Genomic DNA, 27,396 nt, shown 5'->3' with positions numbered 1-27,396 from the left:
ATAAGATATATTTCTCAAAGCTGATACAAATACCATCTATATTCTGGATGATTATGTTTAGCACAGTCTCTGGACTACTTTCCTGGCTGATCGATGAGGACACATACTAAATCTGGTTGCCTCTGGTCTAACTAGGTCAGTGCATGTGTGACTGAAAACCTCAAACTTGTTTCTTTTTTAATAATGTAGTTGTCTGCATTTTTACATAAAAGGACAATATGGAATATTTATGATATATTCCTAGGACGTAATGTTTGTTTGTGTATGATGTTTGGTGAATGGAAAATAGGATTGTTGCTGTTTGTATTGTTGTTTTGTGTTTCTCCTCCTTTCCTTCTCATTCCTCCATGCTTTCAGCTAACAGGTATTAACGACTACCACCTGATCCCAATTAGGTGGGTCCTCTACCTGTTGAGATGACTAGAAGGATGTGATATAAACCTTCACTGCTCATTGAGAAGAGGGAGAGACAGAACTAAGTGCATTGTGAGAAGAGGGTTCCTTTCTCCTGCCCCAGACCTAGTTGTTGTGGTTATTCCTGCTGCTTACATTGTTGGGTTGAATCTGTTGTGTGATCATGTGATTGGTGTGCTGTGTGCCACCCTTTGTCAAATTGTAAAGTAACTCAAAACATTGTAACAAATAAATAATTTGAGTAGGGATATGGGTGCCTACTTGTTTAATAGTTTTATCGTGTAGTAAGGGAGAGAGGGATGTTCCCTGTTCATTTGTTTGTTTCTTTTAAGCAGGTAAGTTTTTTCCTTAACCATAGAAAGAGTGGAATTTTTGTTTGTTGTTTTGGCATAACCCCCTCCTGAGACTATATGACTACTTATGTTTCCTCTTTGTTTCTTACTTAAAATAAAAGTCTAAAGTTTTACTTTGGCAAATTAAGTGTCTTGCTTGTGTTGCTGGGGCTGGAGATTGGAAGTCCTCCTTGTCTCTCTCAAATTATTTAACCTCGTTCGCAATACTCCTAGACTAGGGACGGACGTAACAATTGGGGGCTCGTCCGGGATTTGAACCCGGGACTTCTCGCATTTTGCTGGCTATTGTGAATATCGTGATTTAATATGCTATTAAGCTTCCTTAAACACATGCTATTACACAAGTTTCACAATCCCTTCGTGTAAAATTACTTTGATTATCCTGAGAGCCAAAGGCGCATGCATTATTGCTCTCTTACATATCTTTATATTAAAACTCTTTAAATGTTTCCGCCCATCCACACAAAGCCACCTTACCTGTAGACTGGAGATTGCTGAGGGTGGGGTCATCAGATTTTGCTCCAATAGAGGGTTGAGAGGGGCAGTGCCAGGCAGATGAGTGGCACGCCAGTAGACCTCCAGATATTCAGCAAGGTGCTCACAGGCGTCCTCCAACTGGTTCTCATCCAAAATGACATCAAACATCTCCTGATGAAGAGACAGGGTGGAGGAGAAGATGACATGCGGGGAATGGAATTAGAAGATATTATATAAAATATCTTGTGATGGTGATGGGAGATGACGTTGAGCGACAGGTAGGATAATGGCTCTATGGAACAACATGCAACATGACTTTTGTCAGAATGTGGTTTGGAAAAGCAAGCGTCTACATCACTACAACTGTAGCAAAGCCAGTCAATCAAGTGAGAATGAAGAACATTTCAAATTACACCAGTTCGCTAACAATGTGAGACTCAAATTTACCTTCATTTCCAAATAACACAATAAAAAAGACAACGTAGTCAAACAGATGTGCCCTAAATTGAATGCCCTTCAGTTCTCATCCTGCCAATCCTTAATTAATCAGGTCTATTTATAAAAAGGACAAACAGCTAAATTATGTTAAAGATTTTGAAATAAAAAATTTTACATTCTGTTGTCATTTACGAACCCTTGAGTAGTTCCAAAATGGGAGAAATTTAAAAGAATAAATACTAGTTACTCTTTTCCATGAGATTGCAATGAATGTGTTTTTTCAGTCTTCAAAAAGTAAGCAATAGCACCATAAAAGTCATCCTGTGTATTTTTTAAAGTCTTCTAATACAGCAGCTTTGCATGAGAAACAGACGACAAAATTATTTATGAATAGTTATGAAAATAGTGACATCCAACCTGGCTCTTATTGGTGAGGCTTCATGAAATAATATTCAGAACTGTTTTTTTAAACCAAATAAACCAATTTGTTACAAACATCCCTGAAAATGATTATACATTTATGGTGCTTTTGTGTCCTTAAATCTTGAAAGCTCCAGTCCCTATTCCTTGTAATTGCATGCAAAAGAGCAATAATTACAGTTTCTCAAAATATCTTCTGTGTTCCAGAGACCAAAATGAGGGGGAGTAAATCATTTTTTTTTAAAAGTACCTTTTTTGGTACATAATATAATACCTAGGCAGCCCTAAAAACTTCAGCCTATCTCCTCCTTTTGTAAGGGAAGGAAATATTGTAAAATGCCAAAACTATTCAATTATCTATAAGAAATTGATCCTGACAACATTACCATACTAACACTAATGTTGGATCTACAGTGTTCTGAACACCTCTCTAAGGGAAGCGTGTGTTTGTGTGTGTGTGTGTGTGTCTGTGTTTAAACTTGAAGAACTTACAGGAGGACATTGAGTCAGTTTATCTGCTGCCATCATCTGAACATTGAGGTGTTTGCTCTGTGATTTACCCCTCGACTTTACCAGTCGTTGTAGGACCTGCCAAAAAAGAAGACGAATGAGAATCAAAGAAACTGGGTTAGTTTTGACAATGAAGGATCTATTTTGCTGCTGACAGAGCTGAAGATATTTTTTTTATTTTATATTTTCAGCATATTTCTTAAAATAGTGCACACACGCTCATCAGACTCACCTTTGGAGAGGTGACCTTGACGTACACAATAATAGGAGCTAACGAGGTTTTAGCTAGTTGCGCTGGATGGTTAATAGTGTCTGCATCTAGAACCACCAACTGAAGAGTTTTGGCCAGCTCAAATATTCTCTCGATCTCACTTTGTACTTCCGCTGAGTGGGAAAACAGACAAATAGCATCCACAAAACATGAATCCCAAGAAAAAGTAGGGAGAAAATGCTCAAAAACTCAAATGTATTGACAGAGCTCAGCATAAGCCTTGCTTATTCTCAAACACAACCTAACATATTTAAATCAGCAGAATTTGCAACAACAGTGTTCAGTACATCACATAAAACCAATTGTTTAAGTATGCAAGATCAACAAACAGGCAACTGATGTGCCGGGTGATGTTACGGCCTTGGGTCATCTTTATTGTTGAGCTCTGAAGGGTGTGTGTGACGTTCTCACCCAAACTGGTTCGTGTGTTAGACCTCTCCATGATGGGTCTCTTGTTGAGAACCGATCTCTTGGCCAAAGAAAGGTCAGCAGTCACCCGGGTTATAGAAATCCTGTCAGCATAACAGTACATTAGTACACTTATGTGAAAGAAAGATTCCTCGCCCATCGTATGCTTTCTAAAACATGGAACATAATCACACGAGTTGTATAGACTATTTTTATGAGTTTTCTGGCGCTTGGCAAACCCTGTAACCATCACTTTTCGTTGTAAAGACATAGGAATGAGTAAATGTTGACATAATATTCTTCTATGTTTACAGACAAGAACACCTTACAGAATATTCTGTCAACATTTACTCATCATTACTCATTACTCTTTTAAAACTCACCGTCCATCAAAGCGATGTTTGAGAAAGTCAAACAGGGCTTTCTGCATCATATCTGTCACCTGTTGACAGACACGACACATTAGACAACAAATTTTAAAGACAAATTCAGAGGGCTGTTTAATGTTTACTGCTCACCTCATAGCCCTTCAGTGAAGGCCCAACCAGAACCACAGGCCTCATGGACGGCACCACATCATATGGAGGAATGTGTTCAGTCTAAAAAAGACAAGAGTGGCACTGTCACACAGAACTACAGCATCAACTACAACTACAAAATACTAGATTAGAAACAGTTTCAGAACAGACTGGCAACAATCTTGGTACAAACTGCTATACTTCCTGAGATGCATGAGTCGTCAGATATTGTCTTACTATTTAAAGCATCTAGACCTGTCACAGAGACAAGTGCAATTTCTAAAGACACTTATTCTACTGATATCAGAATTGTACGCATGGTACTCCAAAAGAGACTTGACAGTCATTCAATAAATAGACACTTTATTCCAATCTACTGTACACTACTGCTGCTCAAAGGTTTGGGGCCAGTAAGATCTTTTATTCATTAAATTGATCAAAAGTAAAAAATAAAAATGTAAGCAGTGCAATAATTTCCAAAGAAATGTTTATGGAGCAGCAAATCAGTATATTAGAATGATTTCTGAAGGATCATGTGACACTGAAGACTGGAGTAATGATTTTACATTACAGGAATAAATTGCATTTTAAAAAACATTCAAATAGAAAACAGCTTTGAATTGTAGTAATATTTCACAATATTACTGTTAACTATTTTATCTAACACAAATCTATATCAACACCTACCTGCTTTAGCTTCTGTTTGGCTTTTGAAAATAAGAGAACACATCAGAATCAGCATTCAGAAGATTTTAGAAGCAAAACGGCTTGTATATTTACTCTATTCTGAACTTTTACAGGTGTTATCCTACTGTATTTGACTGTGGAAGCTTAACCTGTGACAGAACATGCATTATGTTAAGAAGAGGAGCAAAGAATAAGAACAAAAGCAGGGGAAGAATAAACTCACTGATCTTCAGCCCTACTGATATTTTACTCATTTGGGGCAGCATTCCCAGCCACACACATCTCCTGCAAAGCAGCATGGTGCCCAGGCCCTGTCATACTCACTCTCACCTGCAGATGGTGGCGTGGATCTCCGACCTCCTGATACCATGTCGCCCAGGCTTGAGGAGTTGCCACTTTTCCTGCAGAGAAAGAAAAAATTTTTTATCACCATCACAGAGCAACAGCAAATGCCTTCACAGAGCTGGTAAGCTATCTGGACAATACCAGAATTGACAGCTTCATTAATATATATTATCATTCAGACGGGGACTCGGTCATCAGATTTAGTGGGTGTTTATATATGATATAACTTGATACGTGTGCATCAAAAAGATGTAGCTTATTCAAATAATAAAAGTATTAAGAAAAACATTAAAGAAATTCGGTAACACCTTACAACAAGGTTCAATTTGAGGAATAGTTTACCCAAATATGAAAATTCACTGAAAATGTATTCATTAATGTATTCCATCATTAAGATGTTTTTTAACTTCAAATCATTGCTTCAGGCTAAAATATTTGCCCTCTATCCAAATAATGCTTTATGTAGTGAAAAAAGTAATCTCGTCTGAATCAGGAGCGAAATTTGCACAGATCAAGCACTAGTTGCAAGCAAAAACAGTTTTAAACAAATATTCCTATGGGTTTTGATGTGAGAGGAAAATAGGGGATTCAATTCTTTAGTGAAAGAAGCATTATTATGGATTATGGACCCGTATTTTGGAGTGGTGTGGATTACTTGTGCATTACTGTGATGTTTTTATCAGCTGTTTGGACTCTCATTCTGACGGCACCCATTCACTACAGAGGATCCATTGGTGAGAAAATGATGTAATGATACATTTTCAGCAAATTTTCATTTTTGGGTGAACTATTTATTTAGCAGTATTAGTCAACATGAATTAACAATGACAAAAATCACTAAAAAATATATTAATCTTAGGTAATGTAAAGTGCAATATTTAATAATATACCACTAAAATCAAAAGTTGTATTTATTAATATTGTTTAATAGACCTGAGCTAACAATGAACAGTTGCAAATGTGTCTGAAATAGATACAGATGTGCAGTTTGGGAAAGAGAGACCTCTGTTGTTTTTGCTCCTGTTTGAGTCTCATGGCCTCCAGTCGGAGGGGGCTGGGAATGAAGCTGATGTCTGCCCCCTCTTTCACCAGCCTTCCAATCCACCAGTCATTATTGTACTTCTGCAACACAAACATGAAGGAAAACATGCTCAGCGCTATTATGATGAGCTATTGTGGTATTATGGGCACTGTTAGCAAAGAGGACTGACCTGCATAACCTTTCACACATCTCACCTCTTTAATGTGCAGAAAGTCTTTGGCTTCAAAGTTTATGGCAGCACCCTGAACAGGACAGTCCTCATCTAGAGCCCCGCAATAATTCACATTCGTCTTCACTGCGAACGCTACAGGTTTGGACTGCCAGGGAAACCAATGTTAATAATGCCATTTTTTCAACATAAGCAACCATCAAGAACCAATGAAATAATCCTCTTATGGTTTAAAACTAAATGATAAGAAAAGTTTGTAGCTTGAACTGCATTTGTATGCATGATCCCCTGTCCCGGCACATTTCTAAAGCTACATGCAGAATGGCACTTTGTTGCTGCTCGCTTTGCAAAAAAAAAAAAAAAAAAAAAGTAAGAAAATAAAAAAATAGAAAAAGCCCATTAAAGAAGAGCTTGAGGAACCTTGGCTCTCTCGAGCTGCAGCTGGGCCTGGCGTTCGGCTTCACGCCGATACGCCTCGCGGTCCTCCTCCGCTGACAGGTCGGAATCCGAAGGTCTGCTCGTGTACGAATCGGCTGAACCCTGCAGGAACAAGGGAAGCCAAGAACATTTGCCATAACGGACAAATGAAAACCACAGGAAATAGCCCATGACTTGCAGTGTAAACATAGCTTAGCTAGTCATAACACTCATCAATCACAACAAAACATAGCTACAGGAAGACACAATACATGAAAAATAAAGTAATGAACCATTTAAAACTCTTTTGGATTCTAGAAAATGGCCAGAAGTTTATTACACTGAAGAAGTGACACAAGAAACATACAGGAATGTAAACAGACTTTACAATATCATTTAGGCCACACAACTAAACATGAAGGTAAACAGTATGTATGACATGTTCTATTTTATATGTAAAGCACATTTTTGGCATAAGTGCTCTTATTTATGTGGTACTTATAAGTACTTGTAAATGAATGAGAACCTAAGAGCTCAGTCCACACATAATCAAACCATCTATGTGTACAACAACATACAAATAATCCTTTAAAATAAACCTTTATAAATAAACAAGTTATAAAGCAGATACTACTGTCACGAATCCTGTCCGTGGACTTCCGTCCGCTTGCCACCAGAGGTCGCCCTCCCATTATATTGACTCTCACATTCCACAGACTGTCATGTCACGCCGGACTACATTTCCCATGTTCCATTTCACTGATTACGTTTACACCTGCAGCCAATTACACACATTATAAAAATCAGTCTCAAACAACCAGTTTCCAGTACGGAGCCAGTTTCCTGTCCGAGTTTTGTCTAGTTCTAGTCCAGTTTAGTAACGTCTAGTTTTGTCTGATTGTCTGTTTCTTGATCACCTGCCTGTCTTGGATTTCTCTCTCGTCTTGTTGTTTGGACTCTGTTTGTACCTCGCCTGGATTATTATCTGTCTGTGGGTTATTCGCTTGCCTCATCCTTTGGATTATGTTCGCTGTCAACTCACCCTACGCCTGTTTATCGGAGTACTCTTCTGTCTTGCTCTCTGAATACCTGTTTGCCATTATCCAACCCTTGCCTGTTTTGACCATGTTTGAGAATAAAGCTTGGCATATGGATCCATACGTTTCACGCTCTGATTACTCCGTTACAACTATATTATAGATTTATACTACATACTACTAAAAAGTGTCTGCTAAATGAATGAATGTACAGTAGACACTATATTGAAATATTCACTCACCGGCCACTTTATTAGGTTTACATGTTAAAACTGCTTGTTAAATATCTAATCCGCCAATCTGATGGCAGTGTCTCAATGCACTTAAGGCCCAAATATACTTCATTTTTTTGTATGTGTACGCTATAGCGTACACCCACAATCGTATGCGTAGCCTTTGAAAGTTTAGTCCATTTGAGGTACACGTGAATGCAGGGAGTACACTTTTAAACTAAGTTGCTGATATTTACAGAATTAGTTGGGAGAGATTTTTTCCTTATGAAAACTAAACTACCGGTATCAGTATCGGTATTGGCAGATATCATTCTGAATAATCGGTATCGGCTAAGAAGCTGTAGCTATCAGCATATTGGTGCAACTATGCGCATACTATTCTGCTGACGAAATTTGCGTAAAGCGCACTGTACACGAACCCTCCCGTACACATTAAAACTGCATACTTTAGCCTTTAGGCATGTAGAAGACGATCAGCTGAAGTTCAAACCGAGCATCCGAATGGGGAAGAAAGGTGATTTAAATGATTTTGAATGTGACATGGTTGTTTGTGGTAGACAGGCTGGTCGAAGTATTTCAGAAACTGCATGCACAACCTCTAGGGTTTACAGAGGATGGTCCAAAAAAATATCCAGTGAGCAGCAGTTTTGTGTGTGAAAATGCTTTGTTGATGCCAGAGGTCAGAGGTGAATGGCCAGGCTGGTTTGAGTTGATAGAAAATGAATGTACAACACTTCAAACCTTGAAACAGATGGGCTTCAGCAGCAGAAGACAATGGGTGCCGCTCCTGTCAGCTAACAACAGGAAATTAAAGCTACAGTTCACACAAGATCACCATAATTGGACAATAGAAGACTGGAAAAAGGTTGCCTGGTATGATAAGCCTCGATTTCTGCTGCGACGTTTGGATGTCTGGGTCAAAATTTGGCACAAACAACATGAAAGCATGGATCCATCCTGCCTTATATCAACAGCTCAGGTTGCTGCTGCTGGTGTAATGGTATTGGAGATATTTCCTTGACACATTTTGGGCCTCTTAGTACCAACTGAGCATCATTTAAACACCACTACCTGAGTACTGTTATAGACCATGTCCATCCATTTATGAACACAGTGCACCCATCTAGTGATGGTTATTTCAGGCAGGATAATGTGCCACATAACAAAATTCCACAGTCAGTAGATCTCAATCCAATAGAGCACCTTTGGAATGTGGTGGAACGGGATATTTGCATTGTAACGCTATCATGTCAATATGGAACAAAATCTCTGAGGAATGTTTCCAGCACCTTGCTGAATCTATGCAAAGAATTAAGGCAGTTCTAACAACAAAAGAAAGTCCAACCCTGTACAAGCAAGGTGTACCTAATTAAGTGGCTGGTAAATGTATATTTACTATATTTAAACACTGTGTGATTTACAGCATTATTTAATGAAATTGCATAACTATTTGTATTTTAGTGCACAATGTGGGAAATGTTAATAAAACTCTTGTTGCAGTATATGCTCTTTATTTAGAGAGGCGTAAAAAGTGTAAAACACTGTTCTTTTTCCTGTACAACCACTGGAGCAACACTAGAGCTAAAATGCTTATGGTCAGTGAGTCATCAAATGCTGTTCCAATGGTCTGTACAGTCCTAACATGCACAGCCAGCTTCAAACAAACCAAGAAACGTATAACTAACAGATTCCACAGGGCTAAAAACAGAGACTGTGCACTAGAAATGTTGGTAATTCATTAAATACAACTGTGATCTGTGGCACAGTGATCGTAACATTCAGATTTCATCTGTATGGCCTCTAAGGTGACAGATTACTACAGCACTAGAGCGGTGAGCCCGAGGCAGTCATGTAACGCTCAGAACAATGATTCGACTATAAATAATGAAACAAAACCCACCCAAATATAGCAATAACAGCATAATTTGTATTTCAAAGCGATGCCAACATCTTCTATAACCATGACGATAATGAAGTGAAATCTAATTCTAAAATTTGTGGATCCAGACCAACACCCTCACAGACCTTAATACCTATTAATCATACAAAACAATAAAAACAACCTCTCTCTGAAATTCAAATTCACTGTCCACAAATTCATAACCAGTTAAATTCCACCTACCTTCTTCAGGAGTATGGTTAGTGGTTTGTTTGTAACGCTATCTCATTCTCTCTGAGCTCAAGAGAGACCCCAGTACCCTCAAAGCATAGTCCATTGGTTAGTGACCCTTTCCTGGTCCACTCTGAAGATTGTTCTTGGTCTAAGAACGATCAACTGGCACTCAATGCCAGTCAAAAACAACACCGAGATCCAGCACCCAAAACAGAGCAGTCATGACTGCCCTCAGAACCTCACAGCAGGGAGGGAGAAGACGAGAAACAGAGAGAGAGAGAGAGAGAGAGAAAGTGAGAATGTGGAACTCAGAAGACAAATGAAAATGCAGGCGGGTGGTACAAGTTGTTAGAAGAAGGAAAAATGGAGGAAGGGATGAAAATGAGCACCTCAGGACTAGCCAAGCTGCAGCGAGCAGAATGCTTTGGGGGGAAAAATGACTGAATCTCACTGTGGACGGAAATAAGGAAGCTTAAGAAAACATTGTACTAGCATCATCACAACCAACAACTTTTTCAGCTATGTTCACAACTATACTCCACCACGAGTCTATCAACATTTGAAACAATCATCGTTGATGTTACACAGTTGTCAAAATGTATTGCATTTCTTTTTTTTCTAATGCCAATGTTCAAAAATCGAATTTAATGTAATATAACAGTAAGTTTTGAGATTTAAAAAAGGAAAATGAAACAAAAATGTATAATGAATAAGATTGGAATAATATAAGATACCTATAATATATTCTGCATATTCTATAATTATATTCTATTCATATCATATTTTTAAATCATTAATAAATTTGTAAATATTGACCATGTGGCTCCTTTATGCAAAAGGTCAGATGTTCTTGCCTCCACTGAAGCACTGTAAAATGATTTTTGAAGAATGAAGTGTGCACAATTGAAACTTTTACATTAGTGGTTTCAGATTTTCAGACCCTACTGTACATAAAAAGATATTTCCAAAAATATATGCAATTTCTGATATGAATATATGTATACATATTTAAAAAAAAAAAAAAATTGTGCACTACCTATTTGGTCACTTTGTTAAATGAGCCAGTCTAATAGAGTTCTTAGTTAATGCTGATGATACATACACACACACACACACACACACACACACACATACATATTTATGTATCTATTACTAATTAGCAATATTTAACTATGAGTGTAAATCTCCAAAAATGCACTGCTCCATAAAGCATGCCAGTGAAAATCAGTGCCATCTACACAATATTCAAACATTTTGTTTGAACAATACAATATTGACGAGGTATGAGGTAAAGCACACACACACTCACACCCTTATCGACTGTATTCACGTCAGCCAACTAAAGAAGAAAAACAACCAGAAAGTGCAGACATTAGCATAATTAACTCTCTGAACAGAAGGCTTGTTTTTGCAGATTCAGCTCTTTCATTGTGAACGGCGTGTCATCGCCACTGTCTCTGTGTAGCATTCATCCAACATTAGCAATTAATCTTCCACATAACAAAATATAACTGAGCATTTTGAGATCCACTGTGTTGCTCTCTTTTTGGTGAAGGATATTGATTTGATTGAGATATATTGGTTAGCTCACAGAAAAACAACACAAAGAAAATATGTTGTGTTTGCACATTTCAATAATTTTTTAGCACACTGCCATGTGGTTATAGGGTGTTTTGAGTGATTATTTTAATGCATTGCTATGTGTTTGTTACAGTGTTCTGGGTACCTTTGTGATATTTAGTTCAACATACTATGATTGGTACACACTAATTCTAATTTCTGAATACTATTTAGGATGGATAGTTAGCTAATCCGGACCCAGCATACATGTTTTTTAGCACACTGTTGCTAAGGTGTTCTGAGTGTTTAGCACATTCCTAAGTGTTGCCAGGGTGTTAAGAGTGATTTATGTGGTTGCTAGGGTGTTTTAGGTTGTTGCTAGGTGGTTGATTACTGGGTGGTTGATTTTACGACTTAATGTTGGACTGAAATAGATGAAGCCTTATGTTGAAGGACTATTTAAGTGTACCTCTATTTGTTTGGCCCGTGCAAATAAAGGATGACTTATATGCTAAGTGTATATTATTAGTGTTAGGGGTTTGTTCATATAGTCCTTATGTATCTCCGCCACTTTTCAGCGCTGCCCTCGCTGTCTTCTGTCTTTCTTGTATTTCCGCAGCAAGATCTTACGGATTTATGAATGAACCACTTGTTTTAAAATTTACTGCCATTATAAAGCTCGTAAGAGCCAGGATATATTTGAATATAACTCTGATTGTATTCATCTGAAAGAAGAAAGTCATATACACCTAGGATGGCTTGAGGGTGAGTAAATCATGGGGTAATTTACATTTTTTGGGTGAACTATCCCTTTAAAGTGCCCCTATTATGGATTTTTTAAAATGACCTTTCATGCAGTGTGTAACACAGCTCTAAGTGAATGAAAACATCCTGCAAAGTTTTAAATCTGAAAGTGCACCGTGTATAATGTTATCGTCTCTCAAAAGAAAGAGTCGACTCTGAATCATTGAAACGAGTCGTTTTTAAAATGAATCCCAAGCCGTTTCATGTTGACGTCAACATGAAACATTAGCATATTGCCCGCCTACTTGTGCGTGCAGACCTGGGGAAACTTGATATTAGCGTTGGTCTGAATGAAAATGCTAATTCATTCTTTGCCACTAGGTGCTGCTTTTGGAGCGTTAAAAGCTCACAAACACTGCTTTAAATGAAATCGACCAATCACCGCAGATTAGCGTCACGCAAAGGAGGGGTTTGGAAAAATCAATCGTTGAGCGAATCCTTTGGGAGTAGTTGAGCAAATGTCAACCTGTTGTTGGGGACTCCCAAAACCAAAATATGAACCTTTCATAACCCATAATAGGGGCATTTTAAATCTTTTTTTTTTTTTTTTATAAAAAACTAATTGCGAGAAAATTGTATTGTGAAATCAGTATTGTGAATCGTATCGCAGCGCGAGTTGAGTGAATCATTACATACCAAACAATAAGTAAATCCACTTCACTGGCTAATTACTCTTCAACAGTGATGCCATAGATATATACAGAGCTACCGCAAAAATGGAAGTTCAAAATTCCCTAAATTCTAAAGATGGCTATGCACTTGTTTCTCTGGAGCATAAGGTCTATAACTTCTCATTACTGAGTCATCGTCATACTTGTCTGCTAACCATAATGACGTCAGCATTGTTTTGGAAAAGAACGGAACTTGATTTGCTGCCTACCAAAAGCCCACATCCACACACTCTTTTTCTTCCCATGTCCAAAGCCCAACTCAGCTGTGTGCAGATGTTTACCCCTCACCCCTTTCTTAGCGAGTCTCTGATGGCAGATGAAGTTGGTTCACACCCACTCCCGCTTTCACTGCAACACCAAATATAGCACACAACCCCCCCCACCACCCCGCGGCTTCTCCTTTCCCCTTACAGCACATATATCATCTTCCTCTCTGTGCGTAATCTTTATAGATTCACTGCACTATGGATATCATTTATCCTTCATATTTTAACATCAAGATACGCCCAAGGTTATCAAACAACACCACCTTGTTGTGAGGCAGGTGGAAATAATAAGACATAGACAACGCATAATAGTGTAAAGATAAGCAAATGCCTTAGTGCGTAAAACCACATTGCCGTGGGTGGAATGATGAAGGTGGTCGCTGAAATCGATGTAGCTGTAGAAAAAATAGAGGTGGAAATGAATGGAAGTTCTGGGCTGGTGGGAGACGTTCTTCTGGTTGGTGAGGCCATGGCGATGCTTCCTCCTATATTTGAAACTCAGCCCTGATTCTGTCAGCTCCAAATAACAGCCTCAAACAAAGCGAGCGGTACACATGGGAGGGAGGAGAGGAAGACACAGGGAAAAAGAGAGAGAGAGACAGGTATGGAAAGAGAGACAAAACAACGTGAACAAAAGTCCCATGAAAAAAGGACAAGTCTCTTGAGATGCTCACACACAACCCAAACAACATCTGTATCTTAAATACAAATTAAGCTGAGTAATGTTTTCCATCTAAATGTCTCAGTTGGTTCATATGTTAAAATGGGTTTGAACGACACACTTCATTGCATGTTGTTAGATTTATGCCTCAAAAAATAAAATAAAAAAAACTTTCAAGATATGTTCAAGATTCATACCAAGAGCGATAACTATAAAGATAACTATAATGATAAGAATATTATTGTCCAGACTAACGGACATATTAGCACACTCTGCAGTTTTGTTGTCTGTTGTTTTAAAGCGGTCATCAGATGCCCATTTTCCACAAGTTGGTATGATTCTTTAGGGTCTTCATGAAATGTCTGCAACATAATTTTATAGAACAACACCCTTTTACCATGTCTCTGTTCACAGCAACCCGTTTCTGTGAATGTCTCTTTAAATGATAATGAGCTACTGCTCACCCCACCCCTCTCTTCTTTTTTTTTTTTTTTTTTAAATGTTCTTTTTGTGTATTTTGTGGCGCGTAAACATCAAAAACAAAACTAATCCACTGTCAGGAGATAATGAGGACTCTTATGTTCATGGCCATAGCCAGGGTGTGAAAGGTCTGGGGTGGGTTAAAGGCATCATCGGATCCAAAATTCACTTTACAAGTTGCTTGCACATAAATGTGTGTTGTAAGTGTGTGTACACATCCATCCTATAATGATAAAAATCCACCCAGTGTTTTTTTTAAATCCCTATTTTAAAATCCCCTTTCTCAAATCAGGCTGTTCTGAGGTTGCTGTCAGAATGACGTAGTCTTTCCTAATAATGTGCTAATTAGCCAGTTTCACAGCTGAAGTTTAGTATGCTCCATAGATATATATACCTAGATGCCTCATTATGGACTGTTTATGGACATTATTATGGACATTATCCATTTTTTGGAACGGTCTGCGAATCTTTGAGCGCATTGACTGTGTGCGTCTACAACAGCAAGTTATACGCTTGTATATCTTTGAATATTCATTGATTATTACGGTGAATGCGAGAAGGAGAGGACGAATAGGGAATCTACACATATCTATGGTCTACTCGTCACTCCACAGAAGAGAGGGGCGGAGCCAGCAGCGCTCACTAGCATTTAAAGAAACATGGACTAGATCAGCGTGCTGAAAACAGAGCTGATTTTGACAGAGTAAGGAAGGTGTTTTTTACACTACCATTGAGAAATTTTAACCAAAGTATGTTATAGACTTTTCATTAAGACCCTAAAGTATCATATCAACTTGTGTAAATGGGCATCCGATGACCCCTTTAAGAACTGTGTTATAATAACCCCTCATAAACACATTATATACAGTAACATTTTAAAAGAGACGATGTAGATGTTTGTGAAAGATGTTTTCTCTGTTTTGGAGGGATGAACAATGTTAAATTATACAATATTTATTGCATCAAAATTTGTTAATATTTTACAATAGGGGGTGGATAATTTCATCATTGTTTATTAATACATATTACTGTTATAGTTTTCCTTAATAATCATTGCTATATAGATGATAACTTTGTCCTGTGTTTTTATGAATGTTTTTAGCATTATTTGTGAAAATTTAACTTCTATACTCTGAATGAAATAGCATAGACTTCTTCATGGCTAGTGTTTGCATATTTCATTTCATTCTGTAACCTACTTGTTCTACAGATCTGTGTGCTAGCGTTAAATGCTACTGTTTTTGGCAGCGTTGATAATGTTTCTGACAGAAAAATAAAACAAATTAAAATATGAACTGAAAATTTCAAATATTTTGCAAATTATATAAGATAAAGATATCACACTTTCACAATTTCACACTTTATTAACTTTCAAGTGTTAAATTAAGTGGAAAAGACAAGTCCAAAGACGCTTATAATAGCTGGATCTGGCAACTGGCTGCGATCATTTTTATTTCATGGATGCTAAACATCCTTCCAAACTGTCTAAACTGAATTATACATGCAGACACTCATATGAGGAGTTTTAAACAGTAAATTCAGAAAAATGTACCGTGGTCTGACCTCACAGCTGGCTACAGGCTTTTACATCCAATTACAAAACTCACGAGATGTTGTCACAACAGTGTCTTGAGCACGGAGAAGATGGCGGGCAGCGTACAACAGGCTGAGGGCAGAAATATGCTAATATGGGGAAGTCCAAAAGTGGCTGTGGGCGGGGCCTGACCAGTATGACGTCACACTGCTCAGAAAATCAAAACGCCTTGATTCAGACTGATTAGGTTTTTGGGGGATTAAAAAAAAATGGATGGATTTTTATAATTGTAGGGTGGTTGTGTCCACACACTGCTAAGACACATTTATATGCAAACACCATGTAAAAGTGAATTTTGCATCCGATGTCTCCTTTAAAGTCGGTGGATTCTGATTAGCTGTCAGTGTTTTTAAAATTCATCAGCTGGAAAAAAAATGGCTTTGAAAGTGATTCCAATGAAAATTGTTCCTTATTGTTAGTCATTTGGACTTTTAAAGACTATTAAAACTTTGTAGTTATAGTACGCATATTCGAGATATGATCGCAAGATCAAATTTAGGATGGTTTCTGCGCAAACATTTTATGTATGAGGCCCCTGGAGAATTATATTTTTGGGACTCAACCTGTCCATCACAACACACATCATATGGTTTTGTTGATTTGTTTGAGCAATATATTTAAATGTATAAATAATCATAAATAAATAAATTATATTTTACTAGTTGGGTTTTTAAAGACCCCATGAAATAAAAAATTGAGTTTGAAATTTGAAAATGTTTGGAATGTTACATCTTTATAATGGAGGGAAATTATGCGGTACAAATATAGTATAAATAAATTATGGTTTTGCATATTAAAAATAATAACTCTAAATATTATAATTATGGTATACTACAATTAATTGAACATCAATTTGATTTCCAACCTAAATTTTGGATGGAGATAAGAAGTTTGATGTGGGATATATGAAACAAATCACCATTTTATTGGGGGTATACAGACAATTTATGTATTTAAACTAATAATTCTCACAACAAAACAACACAGAATGTATGCCTCTAAAGCTTTAAAACAGTAATAACACACCAAAGTATACAGTATTTGTGGAGTATGCCACAAAAAAAAAAAAAAATCATGAGGTCCCAAAGGGCTATTGAGTTGTTTGGGACCGCTTACACTGCACTCCAGTACACAGAAACAGAAATACATGGTACAAACTCTCAGTTTACTGAGGAGGAAAAGAGGCAGACACAGGAATGAAGCACTCATATATCTACACATTACCCCTCCCTGTGTTTATGGTCTGTGCGTGGCACAAGCAGGAAAAGTGCTCTTGCTAAGTGATCCTTAATGATGTTACGGCCATTTGTGAACTGTCAGAGCGGCCATTTCCCATCCATTATTAATGCGATGGATTTCAACACCGCTCTCGGTGCTACACACCCTGCACTAATATCTCAGCCTTCCTTCACATTTCACTCTGATTCATGTGGAAAAGACTGAAACAACAATAGTGAGTTTGTGTTCAGGAGAGGCTGTACGTCTTTGTGTCTGTCAGATATAAAGATGGTTCTTCAGCCTAAATTTAGCCTATTCCCGTCTGATTATTAGTCAGCAGAACTCAGATACAGCTGGACAGACACAGGCTTAGTCTCAACTTCACACTAACCAGGCTTTGGCTTTGGAGAGAAAATAAAACTAGCTGGTTTAATTGGCAGATTAATTTTTAAATACATTGTTACACAATCAAAGACATTCAAATGATATCGTTTTAGTTTCAAACCAGGATTATAGTTAACTAAATTAAAAACCTTAAAAAAGTTGTTACTTAAATGCTAACTGAAATAAAATATAGTACAAAAAATGTGAACCTATTTCAGCTAATTAACAAGGCAACATTTCTCATTTTCATTTAACTTAATGTATCAAAATAACTAAAACTGAAATAAAAAATCATAAAAAACTACATACAGACATATTTAAAAGCAACCAAAACTAATAAAATGTAAAAAAATAACAAATTACTAAACTTTACATGAAAGCAGAAGATATAAAATATTTAAAAAAAATTACAAAAAATTATAATAGTATCTCAATGATATTAAAATAATTCTGTCATACTTTAACTTACAAACAGGTACTCTGTGTGGTTCCACCAACAGAAGACAAAAACAAATAGTCAAATAATATAACTGTCAGATAAAAAAAAAACAATGAATACAAAAATACACTTTCATGGCTGGTCAGGAATATTTATAGCAAGTGAATTTTCTCAATTCAGTCACAGCGGGCAGGTGTGCCATAAAGTTACTTTTGGACCTTCTTATGCCCTGGATAAAACTGGACAAACCTAACAAATATGAATATATACTTTGTTCTAGTCAAACTGGAAACAACTAGTAATATCCTATTCATAAAACATAAAGCCTTTAATATGGCAACTATTTTGCATGTTCCTTAGACATAAGCACACATAAATTCATCCATCACAAAACACCTTTTGCATGATTAAATTAACAGTTACTAGCCAGATTGAACAGTAATCATATACTTCAGACGCCAAATAGAAAAATCAACAGATTTGATGATACAACTGGAGAAAAACAGTGAGAGAGAAAGAAAATCAAAGCAAAGCATTTACCTTGACTGATGTATGTTGGAGGTGTTGTCTATAAATTCATGTTTTTCCATCAGCAGCTGTCACATATGTGCTGCTCAGACTCACTCTAAAACTCTGTTCCTCTGACCTTCATCTCCATCTCACATCACAGAGCCCGCCCTCTAATTCATGCTAATGACAACACAACAGCAACCTGCTCTCTCATGTGTGTTTGTGTGTGTCTAGACAGAGCTGCCAATTCTGCAATTAAGCGTCTGAAAACAATACATTCAGTATGCTTTTAAAGTACAGTATATTATTTATGAGGTAACACTTAAGAATAGGGAACACATATTCACTATTAACTAAGAGTTTAACAAACCTAATTTGCTGCTTATTAATACTTAGTCAGGTAATTATTAAGGCAGAATAAGGTATTAAAGGACCACTCCACTTTTTTGAGGAAATAGGCTCATTTTCCAACTCCCCAAGAGTTAAACAGTTGAGTTTTACCGTTTTCTAATCCATTCAGCCGATCTCGGGGTCTGGCGGTAGCACTTTTAGCTTAGCTTAGCATAGATCATTATAGCATCGATTTTTTTTTCCATTTAAATGTTTAGTGTTGAAATGTTGTATGCATTTGTCAATTTTATTTAATTTCTTTATTTTCTTAAATGTGTGTATATAGTATTTACAGAGTTTTGACTTTTAGTTACTTTTTCTTGTTTGTAAGTCGCTTTGGATTAAAGCGTCTGCTAAATGACTAAAAGTAAAGTAAAAGTAAGGTAAAGATCATTGAATCTGATTAGACCATTAGCATCTCGCTCAAAAATGACCAAAGAATTTCAAGGGACTTTGCTGCCGTACCATGAGTGCAGCAGGTGCAATGATATGACGCAGCGCCTGAAAGTAGTCCCCAGCTATATCATAACTAGTTACCTAGCTGGGGACTACTTTCAGGCGCTGCGTATATCATTACGCCTGCTGCACCCATGGAACGGCAGCAAAGTCCCTTGATTATTACGCCGGAATGAGAGTATAGTTCCTAGCCATATCGGCCTAGAAAATCCCAACTTTTCATTTTCCGTCAGTCTTAGTACACGATGTAACTACAGAAGAGTCAAGTTTTATATAGGAAAAATATCAAAACTCTTTGCTCATTTTTGACCGAGATGCTAATGGTCTAATCAGATTCAATGATCTATGCTAAGATGAGCTAAAAGTGCTACTACCGCCAGACCCCGAGATCGGCTGAATGGATTCAAAAATGGATTCAAAAACTGTTTAACTCTAGGGGAGTTTTAAAATGAGCCTATTTTAAAAAAAAGTGGAGTGTTCCTTTAACATGTACTTTATAAGTACTAATAAACAGTCAATATGCTAGTAGCATGCATGCTAATAATAAAATGGCTACTTAAAGTGTTACCATTTATGCAATAACTACTTAAAAGTATGCTAAATTAAACTTCATTCTCACAAGGTGTGGTCATCATTATATTATTTATTAATAATTATTACAATTGTGCTACATGAATAGAATCTCAAATCATGCAAGTAGTTTTGGAGAGGTGTGCTATTACTTTTCTAAGTGATCAGACTTAGTTGCTTTGTTATTTTCCCATGCCGGATCATCATCTACATCTACTGTACTTCATATTTTGAATTTACATATTAAAGTGGGACAACAGAAATCTACAGCACGTGCCTATTATCTGTATTTAACCGTTCCACAAAAAAAACTGATTTCCACTCTGTGTGCCCAAACTGGGACACCTGAGAGTACTTGAGAGAGTTTGTTATGCAATGTCTGTTTAGCAAGGTGTCAGAAAGATAATGAGTAGCACAGCAGCAATGCCTCCTCATCCCAGAGTGTCCTGAAGTGCTCTGGAGTGGGAGGGGCTGGAGGACGTATGGACGTGCATGTTATGTAAGCCTTCACATCAAGAGTCCTCCTTCACACAAAAACACCCTGGTGCTACCATGCTACAATAATCCTGTAATATTATGGTACGTCGAATGATTACCACATTAATGTACCATCATATTTACAAAAAATATGATTTTACTGTCATGGTATATGTTCAAAAAATGTTTTGACTATTGTTTTCGTTCATGCTGGAAGTGAGATACAGCTAGAAGCATGCAAATATTCCTCATATTTTTGTTCGCTGCATCAAGACTATATATATATAGAGAGCGAGAGAGAGGCTTATCCTCTCAGTTCTATATATGCTTTTAATCAATATTAATTTCTATGCCAAAATGAAAAGCCCCTAGAAGCTGCCCAGAGTCCACATATGAGAGAGGGTTCACGTGGGGTGCGTTTTCATGCAATAAGAAAGCAGATGGGATGAAATAGATCCACTCAACAGCAGCAGGTAAATGCCACTGTTTCTCCTGCAGAGATGAGTCACAATCCAGCAAGACAACCCCACCCGAGTCAGAGCAAAGATTTCTGTAAGTCAGCATGAGGAAACAAAAACAAAGCGACAGCTACAGCTCCACAAACGGCTCTAGTTAAAAAAATAAAAAATAAGAGAGAGAAGCGAACCGTTGTATTTTAAGATCCTAAAAACAGAGATTGCTCAAACAGTTTAGAAAAAAAGTATGTTTATTATGCTTAAAACATTTGATGCTTATCGTTAAAATGCAGTGTGCCATTTCTGCAACAGAATTGCAAAAATAAAAACTGTATAACTAATAAATATTTCATTTTTACAATAGTAATATAATATAGATATAATTATAGTTATAATATTAATATATATTACATTATATAATAGTACATTTTACCCGTGTCTGACAGCCCAGACATTTAAAGTATACTACCATTAAAAAAAAAACATTAAATAATCTTACCACCCTAATTTCTGCATTTAAATGTATTACAGAAATAAATATGATTTAATTCATAAATATGTAATTCTATATTAGCAATATATATATATACATTAAAATGTTAATAAATATTGCATTATATAATAGTAGCTAGAAGTTTTCAATCACACTACAATTTAAAAGTTAGCTGTTTACTTTATTTTTAAGAAATTAATATTTTTTTATTCAGCAATGACAAATTTAATTGACAGAACAGATAAACTAAATCACTACAAAATTTATATGCGATTTTTTTTTTTTTTTTTTACTTTATATTCATAAAAGACTCCTCAAAAAAACTTTATTATATTAAACAAGACAAATGTTTCCATCATTGATAATAAGAAAATAAGAAATGTTTCTTAAGCATCAAATCATTATATTAGAATGATTTCTGAAGGATCATGTGACACTGAAGACTGGAGTAATGATGCTGAAAATCGTAAATCCAGATACATTTTAAAAATTATATTCAAATTGTAATAATATTTCACAATATTACAGTATTTACTAGATTTTTAAGCAGCCTTGGTGAGCATATATCTCTTATGAGAGAGTTCTTTCAAAAACATCAAATATTCTTACCAACCTGAAACTCAAACGGCAGTGTAAATGTAAACTAGCAGTTGCAACCCAATTTTACTTCTATAATCCATTCTTTCACACTTAACAATGCCAATATTCACAGTAATGCGTCCATTCATGAAATACAGCACATTCACCGCTGTCTTCATGCATGTAAGGAATCCATGATGTACGTCACAGATGCTTATTTTCAGGTACGCCATCACAGCACAGTTTTTATGAACACAGAGAAAGCGTGAAGATTTAACATTCACCAGCAGGCCCCACTCCAAATGAGCTCCATTAATATTTTAATATTTTAATATTTAAGGAACTGTGATATTTTGAGAGAAAATTGAAACTGCCACGACCTCCTGGTCATGAAAATTAACAACCCGCTCAATATGCCGTCTCTTCTTTCCACACACACACACACACACACACACACACACACACACAAACTCTCTATTAACATGTTAAATGCTGCATGGCAGATGGACGCCCAGACAATCAACGTCCCTGTTAATACCCTTTAAACCTTGTCTGTAAACTTGCCTTTGCTTCCGCACAGATGAATTTGGAGTAGGTATCTAAGGGTGTCACATATTACAGGCTGAATATAAAGACTTATATGATGTGCGCAGAACAAACCAAAGAATTTGGGTCACTCATTACAGAGGAAATTAATTGATGTAACGAGGCTGACATAGATGTTGAAGTATGCCATGGAGAAATTCAGTGTGCTTGTCATAACCTATTTTTTCCTTTTGGTGTTTTCAAAAGCTTCTCTTAAAGAACACATGAAGATGCTGCAGGAGAGTAACGGAGCTGCCTCCATCTAGCGGCCACGTCTTGAATTAAAGCACAAGTGAGACGGTGACATATTAGTGTAGGCTGTATCCTTATAGATATAATCAGCTCCTACACAAAACAGAAGTCAAAATCCATGGTCATGAATGTAAAAATAATTAAAATAATAATAATTTTATTATCCTATGTAATGTTAATTTATTACAAGAAAGACAAGAATCTTGTAAAGTTTATTTCATTATATATATATATAATTTCATATGTGTGTGTGTGTGTGTATATATTTACACACACACACACACACACATACATATAAACACCCACACACATATACATTACATATTACATAATGTAGCATTACATAAAGATATAATAATATATTCTTATATATTATATTATTATTATATATTATAATATATTATCATATAGAATTATATATAATAATATTATATATATATATATATATATAAGAATAATATGTATATTTTCAAAGGTATATTAAAAGTACTATGAAATTTGTCATTTATTTTTATTATAAGCATCACTGTATATTTTAATATGACAATATATTATGAAATATTTTAAATTATGTAATATATTATACAATATAAATGTGATATGGTTTAAAATATATATGTAAAAAAAAGATGTACAAAAGATGTTGTAAAAATGAACCCTTTTTGATGCACTGAAATCATAATATTTTACAAGGTCGTTTGCGCGTTTTTTTTTTTTTTTTTTGTAGCTGTTTAGCTTTGGGTAAAACGCAGCGCTTTTCACTATCACTTTTTAGCCAGCCGACCAATCAATGGAGGAGGGGCGGGACAAATATCACACCAACCAATCATCCTACTTGTACAACAGAGAAGTTAATATTACTGGTTACTGCATGTTTATATTCAGTAATAATATTCTTCAAAATGAGATACTAGTAATACGTTACTGCCGTGGATATTCCACATCATAGCAACCAAAGCGTCTCAGCTGTAAAAACACTGTGCCACCAAAACGTTTTCAAGCGCCACAGAAGTCGTTTTCAGAAGAGCACCTGACATTTGTCAGATGGCTAAAACGCTTTGGTGGACACACTTTATTGAATATTTATTGTTAGGCATATGGCCTATTAGTCTTTTTTGCATTTATGCAATATACTGGAGCAAAACCTGAGAAAGTAGACCAGAATATTCCACTATGTTCCTGGACACGCAATTTGCGCAGCTGTAATCATAGGCGGGGATTATGCTAATTGTGTATGAGCATGCACGAGCGCCCTATTTACTAATGATTGAATCCAGAGGAGAGTTTTCGGGAAGATCCGTTTTAGCGCAAATTACTCAGAATTTACTCCTATATTTACGAATGTTTCATGAATGAGGCCCAGTGTTTCTAATACAAAGGCTGAGGGGGTTACGCATATTTGACATCTGTCCTCTGACTAACATAATAAATACATTTCCATTTTGGAAACATTGGGACAAACGAGAACGCATAAAATATGTTGTCGTTTCCATACACCACTAGACATTTAACCCAACTATGACAACTTCCGCTTCTGAGAAACCCAGAAATGTGAAAAGGGTTCATAAGACACCTGCTGATTCCAGCCTCCAGAGTCACTTCTTCAAGTCAATCTACACAACGTAACCACTCAAACAACCCCACATAAAAACGTAATGACAGAAACAATATATAGCATCTGTGTGATTAACGTTATGGAAGCGCTGACTGGTTAAGCAGAGTCTTACCTGTCGTTTGATGAAGCTGGAGGTGGTGTCAGAAGAGGTGCTGCCATCTGAGCGTTTAAAACGACCCTTGCGCTTCGGCAACTTTCGTGGTAGCTATATGGAGACAACCACATCAAAACAAACAGTCACCCGGTTACAGTAACATCAGACACAAGATGCCTTATAATTAAGATGCAGTTTGTTGAAAAACAGGTGCAGTTTGTGCTTACATTTTTAAAACTTTGCCTCCTTTTTTCAAAACTTTACACACAAATCCAAGAATCGCACACACAAAATACAAAATGCCTCGCATCTCTTGCAAAATGAAGCACTGCATTCAAAATATCACAAACACGTCTCAAAAGCAAACATTTGCAATCACCTTTGTCATAATATTAATCCCTGTTAGATTTGTGTGTGTTACATAGAATGCATTGCGTTTTGCAAAAAGAGTTTTATGAAATTGAAAACTGAGTCAAAGGCTGAGAATTAGATTCAAATGAAGATTTTGTGTGTAAGCAGTTGAAAAAAACTGTAAGTTGGCAAACTGGGCTAGGACACCAGATGCAAGCGTTTCTGGAGCTCCAGCAGCGGTTAGATTAATGTTCACATTATAGGAAATGGGTCTGGAGTAACTGTAAGCGCTTTAAATAGTTTAAAGTAAAGTCTTAAAATATGACACAGATATAAAGTTTGTAACTGTTCTAGTCAGCAGTGCTTAAATACCTTGTATCTACAAGGGAACCTTGTTTTTTGTATTAAAAATATTGTTGGTCGCATCAACTATACTCAACAATTTCTTTTTTTACTGAAAAATGTGGTGAATCTAAAATCTTTCAATCTGAAAAGTAAGACTGATACCCCTCAACTAACTGCTAGTTGATCAGACTAGTTTATAAAACAGTTTTAACATAACGGCTGTATTTATGCAACTAACTTTAGTCTGCTCTACAGGTACATTGCCTTTCGTGTTCAAAATCTTTTTTTTTTTTTTTGGTATAAACAATAGATTAATCCAATAGAGAATTAATCCAACCCGATCTCGCAGGAAAATCTATCTTTAAAAAAAAAAAAAAAAAAAAAAAAAAGATGTAGAGCGACTATAATTTTTGGTAAGCATTAAAGTCCACCCCAAACAAAACCGCCATTGGAGCGTAAGTAGCATATATCATACAAAAGTATATGGATGAGATTATACGAATTCATACAAATTAGTCACCAATTCAGCAAAATGTAAAACAGATACAAATTGCCATGAGATTTGACCAATTTTAACTGGCATGACCAGTTAATGGAGTAACTAATAGCCAACTTAGACCACCACTTACCATCGTCAAAAACACAGCTATCAGTTTAATATGGTATTTCAAGCAGTGCAGGTGACCATGGGACTTCAGTTGGCTACAGGTGAGACCCATGACAGTGAGGGTTCACCATAAGAGAATATAAATCCGTTTATTCGTAATCAGTAGAACCTGACTGTTTGAAGTCATAAATGAACACTGTCTACAGATGCCTGGCCTGAAGGACGAGGCCTTGGTTGCAGTGAGGAAGCTCAGGGCGGAGGAAAAACAGGAGTTTCGCGGATGCTGGAGGAGCATCAAAACATCTTATCAACATCTCGCCTCCGCTCATTAAACACAACAGCGCGTGACTGATTAAAAGCGCGATAAAGGCGATATTACACGGGCAGATTGTGTAGCTGTAGCGCTCTGCGGAAATATGAAGCGCTTCAATGCACGACTGCTCAACAACAAGTAGCAAGAAATTAACCATTTATGAGATCATATTCAAATCCTCAAAAAGTCTTACCTGAAAATGGTGCGACTGAGAAGCGCTTTCTACACCAGACAGAGGGTCTGCGGAAGATTTGGACATCTTTACTTGCACCATCTATTTGAGAGCGCAGGGAGGCGGGTGCATGCATGCATTGATGCTTACTGGAAGAAACGGCGATACCAAATACATATGCCTCCCGAGGAAGAAGAGGGTATCACGATTGAACAGTCAAGCTTCTGTTTGAGCTGCATACGCAGAGATCCTAAGATATAGCTATTCCCTCGCGCGTGTTATTGTAAATCGAGATAGTAATACAGGTGTATAAATGCAACGGGTCTTGTGCATGCGCCTTTTGTAATGATGTGTGCCTCTCTCTCTCTCTCTCTCTCTCTCTCTCTCTCTCTCTCTCTCTCTCTCTCTCTCTCTCTCTCTCTCTCTCTCTAGAGCATGCTATATTTGCCTCTCTTGTACAGTAGGCTAGATACAAATTTTCTATCCAAAAGTTGTTAGATAAACTAGTCAAAGAATAGAAAGATCTTAACCGGAATAGACATTTTTACTTGTAAGAATTGTATTTCTGAGATGTGAAATTGGAATTGATTTTGAATGGCAGCCTATGGTGACATTTAACTAGTGAAAATACAATTACAGATATCAACAATTTAATTCTTGATAACAATTTAATTGTTGATATCAAGAATTAACATGATTACTAGTGGAAATGTAATTGCTGATATCAAAAATAGCCATTGTTACTAGTAGAAATATAATTCCTGATATCAAGAATTGACATTTTAACTAGTAAAAATTTAAATGTTGATATCAAGAATTCATATCCTGAGAAGGAATAAAAGTCAAAACGGCTTGCCATACAGAAGAGGGCATTGTACTTTACTTCTTCATAAAAATAAAGCTTTAGTGTCAACTATAACTGGCAATTTTTTGTATAAATAAATAATAAATACATAAATAAAAATTGTGAAGGAAATTCTAGTTTTGGTTCTATTCTAGTTGGGAAGTGATAATTTTCAGTTATTAACAAATATTTAAAACATGCACCCATTCGCTTTTATTTGTATGCCTAATATGTTGAAAAAGCAAAACGTTTCTTGTTGTGGTGTCACATTCTGTCAGGAATTACATTATGTAAATCACAAGTTTGCATCACTGGATAAATTTGTCCATATATATTTTTTTATTTTTTTTGCAAATTAT

At 36.4% G+C, this 27,396-nt stretch overlaps 1 protein-coding gene across 1 annotated transcript in view; it reads right to left on the bottom strand.

Annotated features, from left to right (window-relative positions):
• Positions 1–26,295, bottom strand: part of LOC306860265 (voltage-dependent L-type calcium channel subunit beta-3-like) — a gene marked incomplete at its 5' end in the record, with an annotated part of 39,837 nt that extends 13,542 nt beyond the window's left edge. Inside the window, 13 exons of the mRNA XM_079401876.1 lie at positions 1,245–1,415; positions 2,595–2,690; positions 2,845–2,996; positions 3,295–3,395; positions 3,675–3,733; positions 3,810–3,890; positions 4,497–4,516; positions 4,827–4,897; positions 5,845–5,963; positions 6,078–6,200; positions 6,473–6,592; positions 24,424–24,516; positions 26,215–26,295. Coding sequence (XP_079258002.1) covers positions 1,245–1,415; positions 2,595–2,690; positions 2,845–2,996; positions 3,295–3,395; positions 3,675–3,733; positions 3,810–3,890; positions 4,497–4,516; positions 4,827–4,897; positions 5,845–5,963; positions 6,078–6,200; positions 6,473–6,592; positions 24,424–24,516; positions 26,215–26,295 — 1,287 coding nt within the window. The remainder of the gene's footprint in view (positions 1–1,244; positions 1,416–2,594; positions 2,691–2,844; positions 2,997–3,294; positions 3,396–3,674; positions 3,734–3,809; positions 3,891–4,496; positions 4,517–4,826; positions 4,898–5,844; positions 5,964–6,077; positions 6,201–6,472; positions 6,593–24,423; positions 24,517–26,214) is intronic.
• Between the last annotated feature and the right edge of the window lie 1,101 nt (positions 26,296–27,396).

This window comes from Barbus barbus (assembly GCF_936440315.1).
Source record: "Barbus barbus genome assembly, chromosome: 41".
Taxonomy (NCBI): Eukaryota; Metazoa; Chordata; class Actinopteri; order Cypriniformes; family Cyprinidae; genus Barbus; species Barbus barbus.
The sequence above is the reverse complement of the archived record's forward strand: the minus strand, read 5'-3'. Positions and strand labels throughout refer to the sequence as shown.